We start from the raw sequence: 17,057 nt of genomic DNA on the forward strand, positions 1-17,057 counted from the left end.
CAGCCCTTCTTTCGGTCCTTATTACCCCGCAGGAACTATCGAATGGGGTTCACTAGTTAGTGGGTACATGTACAGTACGGAGTACTCTGTACTCCGTACATTAGGTAGTCTTGAGCTGTTTTCATTTTATGATCTGGATGAATGGAAGACAGCTCTTCTCCAGGTCCGTAGATCTGCAGAAAAAGCAAATGAACAACTTCTTTCATTGATTCATTCACGACTACTCCGCAATGCTGTTTCGCTTTCTTTCACAATTCTCGGACAGAAGGATGCTTAAGTTAAACCAGGAAGATATCGGAATTTGGGGGTCATCGGATTTGAAGTCGAAGGTTATTTTGTCTGTTATTCGGGTCGGATGATGGACAATCCTCTCATTGGGCTATCTGAAACTTTGGCTATGCAAGACATGGTCTCGACCTAATACTTTGTCTTCTTCTGTTTCCTTACCTGTAATCTGGTGTGAGCAATAACCATCTTTTGAGGTCATAAAATAGACTGATTTTCCCGTCAAACGCCAGTAGAAATAGTATTGATTTTGTTGGGAACTTGGTATAGACACGTCGGAAAGAAATCCGCCCAACAGCGGTCAAAGCATCAGAGATAAGTTCAGGAAAGGGAAGTATGGCGAGAATGGTGCAGAATCAACTGCAGAATGACTCCTTTTTGGGGTGTTGGCCAGCCCACTCGGCGGGATCAAATCCGAAGATCTACCCCGGACAGGCTGTCTGGGGTATGAGGTGATGCGGGGAAGACACGGCCTATCACAAGCCGGAGCCCTAAGTCACTGATCGTCCGGGTTTCCCCACTCGTGTCACCGCCAGCCCATCATGAGGATCCAAACGGCTATCGGGATGCTCCTTTTTGAAGCTCCGGACCTAGGTACTGTGACTACTGTCTTGATCTCTATCAGACTGATGAGTGATGTATATGGCTGTGATTGGTATGCCCTTCGTGGCCATGCGTCCGGACTTCTCCAATCCCCGCATCTTGTCCGTTATCAGCATCCCCAGGGCCACCCGGGATACCACATCCATGAACTGGGATACGCTCGATATACCTCTTGTGCGGGGCTCCCCCTCATCCGATCAGCAGGTACCGCTCAAGTTCATCGGATCGTGTTCCAGGAGAGACGGACAAACGGATGATACCTAGGTATGTACGTTCGATTGAACACTTTCTCGATAAGATATAAATCGATTGGCAATGCTACTTGTGAAGTGTTCCTTCAGCGTCTCAGCTTCCCTCAATTGAACAGAATTATGAATCATCAATCCTCTATCTAAGAAATTTATATCAACTCTTACCGTCTCGATACACATATTTCCAAAGCTAGTTGAAAGATCTTCAACATGGTTATATCCAACGGTACTTCCTTCTCTCAAACTAACGGACACAATGACTCCAACAGACCAGACTATGACTGCCTGATCGTTGGAGCCGGCTTCGGTGGCATTTACCTCCTCATCCACCTGCGCAAACTGGGCTACCGATGCAAGATCTACGAAGCCGGAACCGACCTCGGAGGCACCTGGCACTGGAATTGCTACCCGGGCGCCCGTGTCGACTCCGAGATTCCGATCTACGAGTTCTCGATGCCCGAAGCATGGAAAGACTGGACCTGGACGGAAAAGTATCCCCATTGGCGGGAGATCAGGCAATATTTCAAGCATATCGATAAGGTGTACGACGTGAAGAAAGATGTTGAATTCAAAAAAAGAGTCATCTGGGCGCAGTATGATACGTCCCAGCAAAGGTGGAATATTAGGACCGAGGACGGACAGACTACGACGAGTCAGTTCTTCCTGGTCTGCGCAGGCTTTGCTGCGAAGCGCTATGTGCCCGATTTCCCCGGTCTTGACACATTCAAGGGCGAAGTCCATCACTCGTCGTTCTGGCCAGAGCAGGACGTCGACGTCCGTGGCAAGCGTGCCGCCGTCATTGGCACCGGGTCGACCGGCGTTCAGATTATCCAGGAATGGGCCAAAGAGGCGGCGACCCTCACCGTCTTCCAGAGGACTCCAAATCTGGCCCTACCGATGCGGCAGGCGAAAGTGACCGCGGAAGAACAGAATGCGAAGAAGTCGACTTATCCCGAATTCTTCGCCAACCGGGAGAAGACCTTTGCGGGATTCCGTTACGATTTCGTGCCAAAGAAGACCTTCGACGATAGCCCCGAAGAACGGGAGGCCTTCTATGAACGGCTCTGGCAAAACGGTGGGTTCGAGTTCTGGCTCGCGAATTACTCCGACTGCCTTTTCGACCTGAAAGCCAACCGGGAGGCCTACAACTTCTGGGCCAAAAAGACTCGTGCCAGAATCCATGACCCCCGAAAAAGGGACATCCTCGCGCCGCTAGAGCCAATCCACCCCTTTGGGACGAAGCGTCCATCGTTGGAACAGGACTATTACGAAATGTTCAACAAGCCCAACGTGGACGTGGTGGATGTGAGAAAGAACAAGATCGTAGAGGTCAAGCCGGATGGCATCGTCACCAGCGACGGTTCTTTCTATCCCGTCGATGTCATTGCCTTGGCGACTGGCTTCGACTCGGTGACGGGTAGCATGGCGAACATGGGTCTGCAAAGCACCAGCGGCAAGCTGCTGGCCGATGAATGGAAGGACGGGGCCAATACATACCTGGGACTGGCGAGAAACGGATATCCAAACATGTTCTTCCTGTACGGCACCCACGGACCCACTGCGTTCTCGAATGGGCCATCGTCGATCGAGATCCAAGCCCGATGGATCATCGACGCCGTCCACAAGATCGTCACCAGCGGTCTTCGGTCTGTAGAGCCCACGCCAGAGGCGGAGAAAGGCTGGAAAGAGAAAATCAACAAACTCTCGGACCGGACGCTTTTCCCATTGGCAGACTCCTGGTATATGGGTGCCAATATCCCTGGTAAGAAACGCGAGCAATTGAATTTTGCCGGAGGACTTCCGATGTATGAGAAGGAATGCAGAGAGGCTCTGGAGAATTGGAACGGATTTGTCACAGTATGAGATGTCCCTTCTTGATTTCCAGTGGAAGCCATCGAGATATCTAACTAGATACTAGGTGTAGACACCATCCAAGAAGAGTGTTGAGCGGGCGAGACTATAAATCGATCACTGGTCGAGATTAAATACCTCATCGTCTGCTTTTTTGTATGTATTTTGCAGAGCAATTGTTTATAGTCAACAGAGTCAGTATTTTTAACCTCACGATAGCCATCTATAACATCCCTTCTGGTCTTGAATAATTGTCTGTCGAAATCATGAGAAGTTAGATAAAAAAAAGACACTGTTCACGTTGAATTGTTAAATCGTAGGCCGCTTGGGGAGACGGAACATACGTAATTAATATTACATACGGCAGTGGCATGCTGTACGGTACGGTAATACTGGGATCCCTTGATCTTTACGTCGTCACAAGCTGCAGAGCTCACTCCGGAACACCTCCTCTCGCTCGTGTCTCAGGCCCCTTTCGTTTTGGAGGAACTCTTGGGTACCACATATCGCGGGCCAAAGACTCACATTCCGTTGGAGCTGTTTTAATTCGTGTTGGGCGTGCTTAACCCCTTTTCTCGAGACGGTTACAACGGCCGTCGCTTCGTCGGGTTCGGCTTTCCGCTTTCAGTCACTCCATCATCGTCATTAGCTGCGACTCCCGAATTTCTCACAACAAATGCTGGTAAGTGACCGAGTTAACCTGGCCTGGAGAGTCTTTGAGGGCAATTCCAAGTTATTCTCCACCAGTGGAGTAATTGATACGGTTTCCATACGCTGACAGGACTGGCCTCTTAGAGTTTACGTTTCTGATCCCGTGCATCGACGCTCTATACGGTCCCGCTTTCTTGGGATCGTCCGCCTACCCACTATCACCGTCCCCTCCTCCCCTCTGATCCGCGCCCTTGACAGGCCTGTGTCGGGAATTTCCAACCTCGCGATCAAGACTTTTTCGAAAATTGGAGAAGATACTTGGAAGGAAGGGGATTAGTGCCGTCCCTTTCGTGCGGATGGGTCATCCAAGGAGAAAACAGCAACTGACGGCCGACGAACGAAAGATTGTGTAAAAGAGAAGGGATCGGACAACAGCAGACATCTTCCTCTCTTCCTCTCCCTCTGCGACCTATAATGACTTCCACATCGAAGACATCCGCCGCCGATACTACTACTTCCGAACCTCTACCTTCGGCGACCGCCGTTCAGCAATCAAGTTCAGAGTCGAAGGAATCAGGGAGCCATGGAGATGCGAGCAACAGCGCCGCTACAACTCCCAATGAGCCCGGATCCGGAGGAGCGGATGCAGCCAATATTTCAAAACATGAAGGGAAACTCCCGGAAAAGGTGGCGGTTGCAGGTACTAGTCCAGGCGCTGGTACAGGAGCGCAGGTAGAATTAGACGAGTTCGGACTTCCGATAAGAGTAAAGAAAGGACGGACACGGCCTGACAGCGGCTCTACAGATAGTTCTAAGGTGTTCCGCAAAGCTCAAGAGGGGACTGCCGTTGGCAAACCGGATTTGAACGGGAACCAGGAACGATCTGACCGGGAAAAAGAACCTTCGGCGTCGCAACAAGGTCAAGAGGGGGGACACACATCTTCGCAGCGCAATGAGGATGGAACTACGCAACCAAATGTTGAGGTTAGAGAGGTGAATCCGGCGAAGGAGTCTGCTGATACGTCCATCTCCAACGATACAAATCGGTCCCTTACTGGAGAGCATGGTGCTGGCACGGCCGAAATCAAGACACAAAAATTAAATGACGACTCGACAAACACAAAGGACCGGGATGAAGACCAGCCAGCGGACTCAAACGCGCAATCAAAAAAGGAGGATGATGAACAAGATTCCCAAGCGAAGAGGCGCTCTCACGCCAAACGCGACTCAGCAGGAATATCCGAGTGGTCCCACCAACGACTTATTACTGCGCAACATTCAGATGATGATGATGATGAAGAAACCGAAAGTGAGGGTGAATGGAAACCTATGCCCGCTCTCGGTGAGATGGATTATTATGATGACTATGGAAGACTGGTTGCTCGCGGATCTAAGCCGGAAGACGATGATGCAGTGTACGCCGGTTTAGGAGGCTCTGGAAAGGGATATACTCGGATTCGGCTCGACGAGGATGCTCAATCTGTGGCAAGTATGGATGAGGACACAAGCTATCTTTTCAAAGACACACACGTCAACTCAGCTGGTGTGGACGATGAAGTTCGAGATCGTACTAGTCAGCTGCAGGCTACAAAAGATCTGCTTACTGAGGGTCAGAGGATTGCTTATGTCGGGGTCGTTAGGTTGGCCATCTACCAAATGACCAAAGAGCTGCAAGACATTCAGCCTACCAAGGCCTCCAAGAAGGCCCTGCAAGATGCCGTGGATTCAATGAAGAAGTGGGGTCAGGCGATCATGTTTCGACTCTTCACCCATATGGACATTGACTCTGCAGAGCAAATTATGATCGAGCAGCTCGCCGAGCATGGAGTTCAGCCGGTAGATCTTGTTCGACCGCTCATGCAGAACGCTCGAGTTAAGAATCCAATGGCAGAAGAGAGAAGAAACTCTGTGAAATCAACGACTTCAGTTGCATCAGGCCTGAAAGAAGCCTCCAGAAAGAGTTTGTCTCCTGCTTCGATAAGTTCCTCACGACCGTCCTCCCCTCCTCCCTACGAAGAACAAAAGCCCCCACCACCTTACGAGGGAAACAAGAACGGCGATGGAGATGTTCCAGAGGTGCAGACCCCTTCTCAAATGCCAAAGTCCGAAAACATAGATATAGATCTTCGATGGACGGTCCTCTGCGATCTCTTCTTGGTGCTCATTTCAGATTCTTCTTATGACTCTCGGTCACGGTGTCTGTTGGAGCGAGTTGGTCAAGCGATGGATGTGTCTTGGGTGCAGATCTGCCGCTTTGAGAAGCGAGTTATTGATGCTCTAGAGATGGAACAGCAGGCAGATAAGGAGACTTGGGACGAGGCAGCCAACATGGAACAGCGCCGGAAAATGGCATTGAAGAAAAAGTTCATGATTATGGGCCTGGCAACCGTAGGCGGCGGTCTTGTCATAGGTCTCTCGGCCGGTTTATTGGCGCCAGTCATAGGCGCAGGTTTGGCCGCCGGTTTCACAACAATCGGGGTTACAGGAACCGGTGCCTTTCTAGGGGGAGCTGGTGGTACAGCTTTGATTGCCTCCGGTGCCACGCTCACTGGAGGCATCACCGGCTTGAAGGCGTCCAATCGGCGAACTGGTGCCGTCAAGACGTTCGAGTACCGCCCGCTGCACAATAACAAAAGGGTTAATCTCATCGTTACTGTGTCTGGTTGGATGAACGGCAAGATTGACGATGTACGATTGCCTTACAGCACTATAGATCCCATAATGGGAGATCTTTATTCGGTGTTCTGGGAGCCAGAGATGTTGCAAAGTATGGGAGAAACTATCAACATTCTAGCAACAGAGGTAAGTCCCATTTGCTCCCTCCCTGCACTTGATGTTTAATTCAAATTCTAATGTATTACTTCAGGCCTTGACCCAGGGCCTTCAACAAGTCCTCGGAAGCACCATTCTCACAGCACTCATGGGAGCGCTGCAACTCCCAATCATCCTTTCGAAGCTCTCCTATTTGATCGACAACCCCTGGAATGTCTCGCTGGTGCGCGCAAATGCGGCTGGGTTGATTCTTGCCGACTCCATCATGGATCGTAACCTCGGGAAGAGGCCAATCACCCTGCTGGGATTTTCTCTTGGTTCGAGGGTCATCTTTTCCTGCCTGAAGGAGCTCGCTAAGAAAGGCGCCCACGGACTTGTGCAGAACGTCTACCTTTTTGGATCGCCAATTGTGGCAAATAAAGACGATTATCTCAAAGCTCGGAGTGTCGTCTCAGGGCGTTTCGTGAACGGTTACTCCTCCAATGATTGGATTCTGGGCTATCTTTTCCGCGCTACAAGTGGCGGAATCATGCGTGTAGCTGGTCTAGCTCCTGTCGAGGGCATCCCGGGACTCGAGAATATCAATGTGACCAACCTAGTCAGCGGTCATATGAACTATCGTGCGGCGATTCCTCGGCTCCTGCGAGAAGTGGGCTGGGAAGTTCTAAGCGACGAATTCGCAGAGATTGAGGATCCAGACCCTGATAATCATGCCGAGCGTCAACGTGAACTGATTCGGGAAATTGACGAAGCCCGTAGGGAAGCGGAGGCAAAGCCGGACAAGAAACGTTTTGGCCTGTTCAAGCGATCCAAGTTGGCGCAGAAGAAAGGCTGGGAAACCTATGATCCCGAGCAAGTGGAGCGATCCTCCCACCGATCCAAGGACAGCGTTTCCGAGCGTGACAGTGTCCTGTTTGACATTGATGCCATCAGAGCGGAATTAGCAAGCGAACAGATCCAGGTCAAGCAACTAGAGTCCACCTTGCCTCCCATGAAGTTGGAGCTGAGCGGAGATCAACATTCGACTGCTACGCCGGCGAATGACACTCGTCCAAAGCTGAAGCAGTCAAAGAGTGCGGACGATGCGGTATCTACTAACAGGCACTCAATACCCACTGCCTCGGAGAACTCGCATGGTCGCGATGCTGACGCCCCATTGCCGGGTGAGGAAGACATCCAGATGACTTTCGACACCTCGTACCACATCTCACCAGAGGATCATTACCAATACCAACATACATATGATAACTCAGCTTCACCCCCCACCCGACCGACGTTCTATTCCTCTGCGACCGCGCCAGCTGGTCTTGGTTCCGCATCGGTGGCCGCAATGCAACTGGAGCACAATGCTTGGGCTGATCACGATATTGGACATGGCGAAGAAGGTGAAATTCAGTTGACTTTTGAGTAAGAATGAATGAGACTATATATGAGACTTTTTGTCTATGCGGGATACACGAAAATATACGGGCCTTGTTCTTGTATGCCGTTGATTGATGTGCGATGAGGATAATACCCAGACGGTGTTTTTTGTTTGTTTCTAGCTGTTTACGAGTGAAATGCCGCATTATATATATATAGGTATATTTTTGTTTTTTTTTTGTTTTCTTTCCGCCTCCTTGGGCTCTCTCCCTGGCGTTCAAATGGTCCATGTACATACATACTACTATATCATTTCCCTTTTTGAAGCGAGATTTGACGTGAGAATCAAGAGATCCCAGTTTTGATTATGGCACGAAGATTGTGCAAAATTTACTTCACGGATCAATGGAGGATTTTGGTTGTGATAGTCGATGTTGGAATTTACTTCTATACTAGAGGAGGTAATATCAAGCTTATGTGGTTAAATCCATAGTGTGCACTTTCTTAGTAGTTCAGAATCATATGCATTTGTGGTCGTATACTTTGATCTTTTTCTTGGAAAGGAGAGAATATCTCCCCTCGTTTTGACCGTGTATGTAGAAGCACACGACACTCCCAATCTTATATAAGGCTGGAAGTCGGATTCACCACTGGAGCCCCATCTTGGATGAATCATTAGTGCGGAGAAGCTCCGTGGCGTGTCACGCGGATACGCGTTCCACTCCCGCTGCACAACCTTAATCTCCGACCACGCCAGCACATCAATCGTGATTCACTCACTATTTGCCCAATTCCACCAAGTCCTGATCGTATCTGCTCGATGGAGTGATCTTCAAATACCACTGCTAACAGGGTTGATATGAGAGGATCCCCAATTGAACGTGTCCTGGTTGTTTGATTAATTAGTCTCTCCGTGTTCCTTGAGTCAATGCGTGTGGTGAACCCCGGTTCAGCTTATCTTTGTTGCTAAGTCTTGTCGGTGTGAGCTGGCGCCGAGAGAACATAATTTTCTCAGGCAGCAACCTGCAAACCCTTAATTGTGGCCGCGTTTGATTTCATTGATTTCTTTCCGGGTACCGGTCGACAGAAACACTGCTCGATAAGACACCATGGTTGTAAGAGCAAAGCCTGACGCCAGCTATGCATCGACACGGCTGACCAGGAGGAACTACACTGGTGAATCGCTATTAAGCCAGGTCGGAGGCAAGAAAATCCGCGAGGACAGCAGGTATGGAAAGAAGAGCGACGGAATCGACGGCCAGAAAGAGGTGGAGACAAAGACAAAGACCACGGAGAAAAGATATCCAGAACCCGCGACAGACGACGAGCCCCTGAGCTCCAGCGACGAGAGTGTCGATACTCGAGTGTCCTCGGGAAGCGGGAAAGACCATTCAGCGGGGCCCAAGGAGAATGGCAATAATACAGGTAGTACACAAAGCAATAATGGAAGGAGCGGCGGGGAAAGGAGATCTGCAAGGCAGAAACCTGCTGTACACCAGCAACAGGAGCAGCGGCCGTCGCTCAAGCGGACCTTCAGTCAGACGCTAGATCAAGAGGAAGATGAACTGTTCCCATCATTCATGTCGTCGTCACAAGCAGTGAAGAGACGCAAAAATGCTAGTTACGGAGGGTTGAAGAACATCCACGTTTCTTCATCGTTCCGGACTCCTAGCTCCAGTATAGAGAATGCGTTGTCGCCGCAGAGACCGTCACCGGGGTTTAAGAACCCGAAGAAGATCCCAGGTGTCGAAGACTCTCCTGTCAACAAACCTGAAGATGACAAAAACAATGGATTCCGGGTTCCTATGGATATAGATCTCGACAGTCCCGTATCTAAGAGTCGGACGCGTTCGAAGAAGACTAGCGATAAAAGCAGTTCGGATTCTGGATTCCAGATGCCACGCGGGCCCAATGACCATGACGTTGCAGTATATTCATCTCAGGGCGCAGAGTTTAAGGAACCACCCCCTCTACCGAGTAACGGTATCTCCAGCTCGTCTTTTACGTCTAGTAATCCAATGGTCGATTTCGACAACGACACGCCACTATCGCCGCTATCTCCGCTAAGCTCCATTTCCTCAGACTTCTCGGTACCGGAGGACATCGTGCTCTCTAGTAAAGGGAAGACGTCAGAACCTGTCGCAAATCGGTCTCTCTGCCCCATGTGCAAAGAGCCAGTCGATCCGGCACTTCTGCAAGAGTTCCTGTCGCAATCGAATCAACGCGTTCGGGAACAACAGCGCTTCTGCGAGGGACATAAGAAGCGAACCGCCGAGAAAGAATGGGCCGACAGGGGATACCCTACGATCGATTGGGATACGTTCGACGAGCGGATTCGTCGTCACTTCCCCAGCCTTGAGAAGATTCTCGTTCCGGACTGTTCCTCCTTTTATAGAAACATTCTTCATACGGCGATGAAAACGGGCAAAGCAAAGAATTTCCGGTTGACGATGTCTGGTGATAGTCTGGAGAATTTGTCTTGTGGGTATTATGGATCGAAGGGTGCGAGTAGGATGTAAGTGTTGCCTGCCTCTCTCCAGTCGTAATTCCCTCTCTGACCCTAGCATTGTGCTTTATAGGTTGAATGCTGTGACAACGGAATTCTCACATAAGCTGCGGCGCCTGGCAGCCTTTGACAACGTCATCAAAACCGCCGGGGTGGCAGCTTACGCGCAGGCAGTGCTTGTGCCTGAATTGACCGTGCTCCTGGTCAAGGAGGATATGGGTGTGAGTGACGAAGATGCCCGCCAAATCATGCGAGATAGCATGGACATCGGCGAGAAACTGAATTCGGCTCCGAACGATGTGGTCCCTGTGCAGGACGATTTGACTGACAACAATTGACGCACGGTTTGCTGTTAAGTCGGATCATGTGGGTTGATATGCTTATCTGTTGCAGTATACAATATCTGGTATTTTTGCTTCTATATATTATGTGGGATGGATCTCTTCCGCTTGATGATACCTGAGATACCTCGCTCTTTCTGTTTGTTTGAACTCGGTCGGAATTTGCCCACTAAGGGATAGATCAGGCCTGGAGCTTACTAGGGATTACCTTTATTGTGTAGGTAAAAGATAGCTAGTGTATATCGTTGAATAAAATATCTACTAGGCAAGTCAGCAAATCTCTTATCTCGTCGTTCTTCCCGATAACGCATAACAGCCGGCCGGTAGCGGGATCTACGGTAACAGAGGGCAGAACGGAGATAGTGTTTCATCTGGATAGCAGGTGTGTCAGCAGTCGATAAAGATGTCCGTTAATTGTAGGTAGCTGGCGGGCTCCCTATTTAATTGATTTCAATTATTCATCGTGGTAGGAAATTGTTGCAAGCCGCGGTTGGATCACGTCACCGCAAGTCGCCGCCCCTCTTTATCTCGAGCTATCTGCATTCTCCACCTGATAAATACCTCGTCCTGTCGCGTTCTTGGCCACTCCTCTTTCTTCTGGAATGGAGCCAGGTCCATCCCTGTCCAGAAGGAATCTTTAATCGCAATTTCTTCACTTGACCTGTCAGGATGAGGGAGAAAGATCGCTCCGCCATGCCTGTCTCCGAGACCACACCGCTGCTGGTCGTCCAGGTGGCGCCCCGGCGGCATCGGTATCCTCATCATGCCCTGCGCCGCGCCTGCACCCTGGCCCTGGGAGCTATCCTCCTGGTAGCTGTCGTGCTCTTCCTCTCGCCAATTGCTCTTCTGCCCCGCGGGCACGGCTCCCTGTGGTCCTACCTCCCGTGGGCCCATCCGTTCCCCCACAAATCCTGGCCCCATGGGGAAGGCCTGTCTTATCACGAGCTGCAGTCCGTCTTGTACAACACCCCGACGGCAGAGAAGCTCCGCGAATGGAGCAATTACTACACCGCGGGGCCCCATCTGGCCGGAGGGAATTTCAGCCAGGTTGTCTGGACCAAGGAGAAATGGAAGGAGTTAGGTGTGGAGGACACCAGCATCGCGGCCTACGACGTCTACATCAACTATCCGCTCGACCATCGCTTGGCTCTGCTGAAGAAGAAGGGCGGTGACGATTACGAGGTCACCTTTGAGGCGACCCTAGAGGAAGACGTTCTGGAGGAGGATCACACGAGCGGCCTGCCCGAGCGCGTGCCGACATTCCACGGCTACTCGGCCAGCGGCAACGTGACGGCGCAGTATGTCTACGCCAATTTCGGCAGCTATCAGGACTTTGAGGACCTGATCAAGGCGAATATCAGCGTCGAGGGCAAGATCGTGCTCGTGAAGTACGGTGGCCTCTTTCGCGGGTTGAAAGTCAAGCGTGCGCAGGAGCTGGGCGCGGTTGGAGTCGTCATCTACTCTGATCCCCAGGAGGATGGCGAGATTACTGAGTTGAATGGATACAAGGCGTACCCTGATGGTCCTGCTCGGAACCCGAGCGCCGTCCAGAGAGGGAGTGTTCAATTCCTGAGTATGCTTCCCCCGCCTTTTTTTTTCCGTTGAACGTTCTTGATTCCTTGTGGGTTTCTCCGCTGACCTCGCGTCTCAGGTGTGACTCCCGGCGACCCGACAACCCCAGGCTATGCGTCCAAACCAGGAGTTGAGCGGCAGGATCCGCACGAGCGGATTCCATCAATCCCTTCCGTTCCCGTCTCGTACAAGGAGGCTCTGCCCCTGCTGAAGGCCCTCAACGGACACGGCCCCAAAGCGTCCGACTTTAACGAGCATTGGCAAGGCGGTGGGCTTGCACACAAGGGCGTGGAATACAACATTGGACCTTCTCCCGAGGACGTCGTGATCAACCTGTACAACCAGCAGGACTACGTGACGACCCCTCTGTGGAACGTGATCGGTGTTATCAAAGGGTACATTCCCGACGAAGTTGTTATCCTGGGCAACCATCGCGATGCTTGGATCGCAGGGGGAGCGGGCGACCCCAATAGCGGCTCCGCAGCCCTCAACGAGGTGGTGCGCAGCTTTGGTGAAGCCCTCAAGGCGGGCTGGAGGCCTCTCCGTACGATCGTCTTCGCCAGCTGGGACGGTGAAGAGTATGGCTTGCTCGGATCGACCGAGTGGGTGGAGGATAATCTACCCTGGCTCTCCAAAGCCAACGTTGTGTACCTGAACGTCGATGGGGCTGCGTCCGGAACGAAGTTCGGCGTCAGCGCCAGTCCCCTCTTGAATAAGGCCGTTTACAAAGTTACTGGGCTAGTACAATCCCCGAACCAGACAGTCAAGGGCCAGACAGTGCGAGATGTCTGGGATGGCTATATCTCCACCTTGGGAAGCGGAAGTGACTACACGGCATTCCAGGACTTTGCCGGCATCACCAGTGTCTCTCTCAGGTTCAGCAGCGGACCCGGAGACGCTGTCTACCATTACCACTCCAACTACGACAGTTTCGACTGGATGGACCGCTTCGGCGACCCAGGCTGGCAGTACCACTTGGCCACCACCCGGATCTGGTCCTTGCTGGCGGCCCATCTCGTTGAGACACCGGTCCTAGCCCTCAACGCGACCGACTACGCCATCAGTCTGCAGACGTATCTGGACCACATCAAACCCCGGGCCGCGAACCTTCCGGAAAACGCACACTTCAGCTTCCATCCGCTGGAAGACGCCATCGCTCAGTTCCACTCCGCCGCCGCCGCATTCGACGCGTTCACCGCAGACCTGACGCGCCGTCTGCACGAGGACGTCCCCTGGTACTACTGGTGGAAGAAAGTCCGCCTCTTCTTCCAGATCCGCCGCGTGAACGACAAGTACAAGGCGCTGGAGCGCAAGTTCCTCTACGAAGAGGGCCTCGACGGACGCAGCTGGTTCAAGCACGTCGTCTTCGCGCCAGGGCTGTGGACTGGCTACGCTGGCGCAACGTATCCGGGGCTGGTGGAGAGTTTTGATGCGGGGGATGTGGAGAATGCTGAGGTAGGTTTACATGTCTGATTGTTCTATAGAAAGATTGTTCGATCGCATGCTAACCTTGCTGTTCTTGCGCAGAGATGGAGCGCTATCATCCAGGAGCGGGTCAAGGCTGCTACGGAACTCCTCCTATAGATTGATTGCATAAGTATATCAATCGATCAATTGCATGATATGACATGACCACGCAGGTGAATGTTTCCTGCCCCATTTGAAATGGATGGTACTACGCCCATAAAGGCGAAGGCATCCATCCAAGAGGGCATTTGATGATTGTATTGAGATTGTGACGACAATACAGTGTATGCTCACGGTATATTTCTACCCACTCTCCAGTGTGTGTCTCCTCCATGTATATATATATGCCCTTAGGCAGGAGATAGTTCAATGGATGAATATTATACAACATCATACATCAGCTATCAGATATCAGATATCTGTCACATATACCCCATGTGTAGGTATATAGGCATGTACATACAGTACGTGAACAAAAACCCCAAGTATTTATTTATTGATTTGATTCCGTTATTTTCCATTGTCCTGTATCATATCATATAATTATCATTATCAGCCATTCTAAGAAGAACCATATATATATATAAATACGGAGTATAGAATATAGATTTCGACCTGCCTTGCATGCATTCATTTCCATGAATCATTATTCCCACAATCAATCAGAAATGAAAGCCCAGCTGGGAAAATACATATGAGTAGGTATATAATTGTATGTATGTATGTAGATAGGGTAGCAGGCATGCAGGCATGCAGGCAGACGGGCAGGGCTCTTCCTTCGCTCATGGATAATACCAGTGATGTGTGAAGCAGTCAGAATTGATGCTGATGCTGATGTTGATGATGGTGCTGACATAACAAGCATGTAAAAAAAGAACAAGGAATGAGACAGGAGGATAAAATAATGGCAGATTCCATCATCAATTTAATTACCTGCCAAAGCCAATGACATCAAAATTTGTATATATGTATGTATGTATGTAATCAGCGTGCAAATTATTGTGAAAGGCACTTGGAAATAATTGCAGACGCCTCGCTAATATGCCGGAATTTTTTATAATATTGAAAAACGACAATGACATGACATGACATGACATGACTTCCTGAACGCCAGAAATCCTTTTGTTTTTTATTTTCCCCAACCCATTTTTTTTTGTTCTCGTTCAGATTGCATAGAATATATGTCACGACATATCGTCGCTCATGGGTATCTTTCTGATCAATTAATCAGTTGCTGAATCTGCGCTTTCATCGACAATCTAATGTCGCTTCTTTTTTTTTTCCCCACAATTCGAGTGCTAATGTCTAGCCATTTCTCTCCTCGGCTGGCTGCTCTTCTTCGTCAGTATCGTCCTCTTTACCCGGGACAAACCCATCAGTCTCGACGACCCAAAAGGCCGGCAGCGCACTGAGAGCACCCAGCAAGGTGAGGATCCACCACGGGACAATCATATATCCCCTCTTCACGCCGAAAGTGAATGCGCTCCCGACGATGGCAGGGCCGACTGCCCGACCAATGGCGCTAATGCTCACGCCTACACCGTTCAGCGTGCCCAGGATCCGCAGACTCGATGCGGTGTTGGTCAACAGAATGGTGCTGCATGGGAAACTGAAAATGACGCAGGCGAGCTTCGCCAGCATCAGGGTGAAGACGGTCACATTGCGGAGAGACGCCGGCACCAGGACGGTGAAGGGTGTCACCAGGTACAAGAGCGGGTAGGCGACCACGACGACTCGGAAGGTATATAGAACGCCATAGCGTCGTGCGACGGCGGGGAAGACCAGGAACTGAATAAACATGCCGATTATACCGATCAGAGTGTACAGGATGCCGATTGTTTGAGAATCTAGAAGAAATAAGCATTGCTATCAAGAGGTAAGCTGTAGATTAGGAAACATACCGACGCCAAATCCACTAGCGAATTTGAAGGGAAGCTTCACGTCCGGATTCCCGTCGAGCTGCTGCTCCGGGTGGTGAAGAAACACAGGAAATAGAGAATCAAATGCCATGCTGTGAAGAGCCATCATACCGTACGCCAGCAACACAAGGTTTGACTGCGGCGTGAAGACTTGCTTCAAACTTGGACGCTTTCTAGGTTTCTTCTTCTTCGATTGCGTCCGCTTTGCAGGTGTCGGAGGTACACCCTCCAAGTCAGGTTCGTCGCTATTCAGCAAGGCAGTAGTCTCATCAGGGTCGTGCTTGGCCAAGCGATCGTGTTTGCGCGTGCAAGAACTCGTCAACATCCGGCCGAGAATGAGACCGTAGTCGCGTTTGTCTTTTCTCGTTTCCAAAGTTTCCTTGGACTGGTGAGCTTTGATTCTACCACACTGTAAAAGAATCTCACCTCAAGAAACAAGATACCAGTCGTGATGCCAACGATGAACAACGCCGCTGAGAGCATATTAGGCAGCGCAAAAGGATACTTGCGGAGGAACTCGGATCCACCAAAAATGTCAGGATGCTTGACGGCCGGATTTGCCAGCGCTCCTCCAAACGCCGGGCCAAAAATGCTCCCAATGGTCCAGACCAGCGGCATGAGACTGAACGCACGAGGCTGCAACTCGCGCTCGGGAACCATCTCCGCCACCATGGTCCGGATAATGCCGACGTTACCGTTCATCAGACCCAGAAAGGCTCGCGAGACGATCAGCATGGTGAGAGACTGGGAGAAGCCGAAGACGAGGGAAAAGATCATGGTGAACGTCAGGCCCAACAGGATGGACGGTTTTCGCCCGACATAATCCGAAAATGTGCCCCAGGGGACACCCATGATGCACTGGCAGCCGGCGACGACGGCAGAGCTGATGCCCACCCACTTGGCGACTTCATTCTTGGGGACTCCGACGAATTCCATCATCTCTGGCTGTGACACAAGTCTGTTAGAAACCTTGTCTGTTTACAGAAATGAAGTCCATCATACCAGATACGGCAAAACCGATGTGAAGACCACTGTGAAGAAATCTTCAGTAACCAATCCCACCACCAGCATGGCAACGAAACAGCTGTCAAATCGAGGTCTTACCAGGTTCTGCGAATCGACATATTGCTGAGAAACGAGTTAGTAAGCGCATGCGAATGCCTCGGGAGAAAACGACATGCTTACAGAGAATGGTGAGCTGCCGTACTGGCAGCGTCGGCTTCTTCCGCTGCATCGTATCTATCGGTTCTCGAGTCTTCCCTAGCAGCGAAAAAGCAACAAGAGAGCGCGCTGCAGGTCCTGTCCGGGACGCATCTATATTTCAGATGCCTGAGGGAACAGGAACAAGAACATATCAAGGACGGCGGGGAAGCAGAGCAACAAAGGATGAAAGCATTGCAAATAACGTCAATCACAGGCAGATGTTTCCGCAGTGACCATCCGCGCGCTCGAGTGGGGTGTTAGGGAGAGGGCGGGT

At 50.8% G+C, this 17,057-nt stretch overlaps 5 protein-coding genes across 5 annotated transcripts; 4 read left to right on the top strand and 1 right to left on the bottom strand.

The window, feature by feature from the left end:
• Positions 1 to 1,349: 1,349 nt before the first annotated feature.
• On the top strand, positions 1,350 to 3,063 carry VTN77DRAFT_4360 (uncharacterized protein; the record flags this gene model as incomplete). The annotated part of the gene is made up of 2 exons (XM_069420411.1): positions 1,350 to 2,996; positions 3,058 to 3,063. The coding sequence occupies 2 exons, from the start codon at positions 1,350 to 1,352 to the stop codon at positions 3,061 to 3,063; spliced, it is 1,653 nt and encodes a 550-aa protein (XP_069282031.1).
• A 1,052-nt stretch (positions 3,064 to 4,115) lies between these two features.
• VTN77DRAFT_4361 (uncharacterized protein) lies at positions 4,116 to 7,824 on the top strand (the record flags this gene model as incomplete). The annotated part of the gene is made up of 2 exons (XM_069420412.1): positions 4,116 to 6,443; positions 6,508 to 7,824. 2 exons carry the CDS (start codon positions 4,116 to 4,118, stop codon positions 7,822 to 7,824), a joined length of 3,645 nt encoding a protein of 1,214 aa, XP_069282032.1.
• Positions 7,825 to 8,884: 1,060 nt separating this feature from the next.
• On the top strand, positions 8,885 to 10,619 carry VTN77DRAFT_4362 (uncharacterized protein; the record flags this gene model as incomplete). The annotated part of the gene is made up of 2 exons (XM_069420413.1): positions 8,885 to 10,290; positions 10,355 to 10,619. The coding sequence occupies 2 exons, from the start codon at positions 8,885 to 8,887 to the stop codon at positions 10,617 to 10,619; spliced, it is 1,671 nt and encodes a 556-aa protein (XP_069282033.1).
• A 672-nt stretch (positions 10,620 to 11,291) lies between these two features.
• Positions 11,292 to 13,778, top strand: VTN77DRAFT_4363 (uncharacterized protein; the record flags this gene model as incomplete). The annotated part of the gene is made up of 3 exons (XM_069420414.1): positions 11,292 to 12,195; positions 12,274 to 13,649; positions 13,722 to 13,778. The coding sequence occupies 3 exons, from the start codon at positions 11,292 to 11,294 to the stop codon at positions 13,776 to 13,778; spliced, it is 2,337 nt and encodes a 778-aa protein (XP_069282034.1).
• Positions 13,779 to 14,966: 1,188 nt separating this feature from the next.
• On the bottom strand, positions 14,967 to 16,814 carry VTN77DRAFT_4364 (uncharacterized protein; the record flags this gene model as incomplete). Its single annotated transcript, XM_069420415.1, has 6 exons — positions 14,967 to 15,508; positions 15,563 to 15,959; positions 16,007 to 16,525; positions 16,583 to 16,611; positions 16,685 to 16,708; positions 16,766 to 16,814. 6 exons carry the CDS (start codon positions 16,812 to 16,814, stop codon positions 14,967 to 14,969), a joined length of 1,560 nt encoding a protein of 519 aa, XP_069282035.1.
• Positions 16,815 to 17,057: the final 243 nt, after the last annotated feature.

The sequence above is a fragment of the Rasamsonia byssochlamydoides genome, assembly GCF_041956645.1.
Source record: "Rasamsonia byssochlamydoides strain NRRL 3658 unplaced genomic scaffold VTN77scaffold_3, whole genome shotgun sequence".
In the NCBI taxonomy this organism is placed as follows: Eukaryota; Fungi; Ascomycota; class Eurotiomycetes; order Eurotiales; family Trichocomaceae; genus Rasamsonia; species Rasamsonia byssochlamydoides.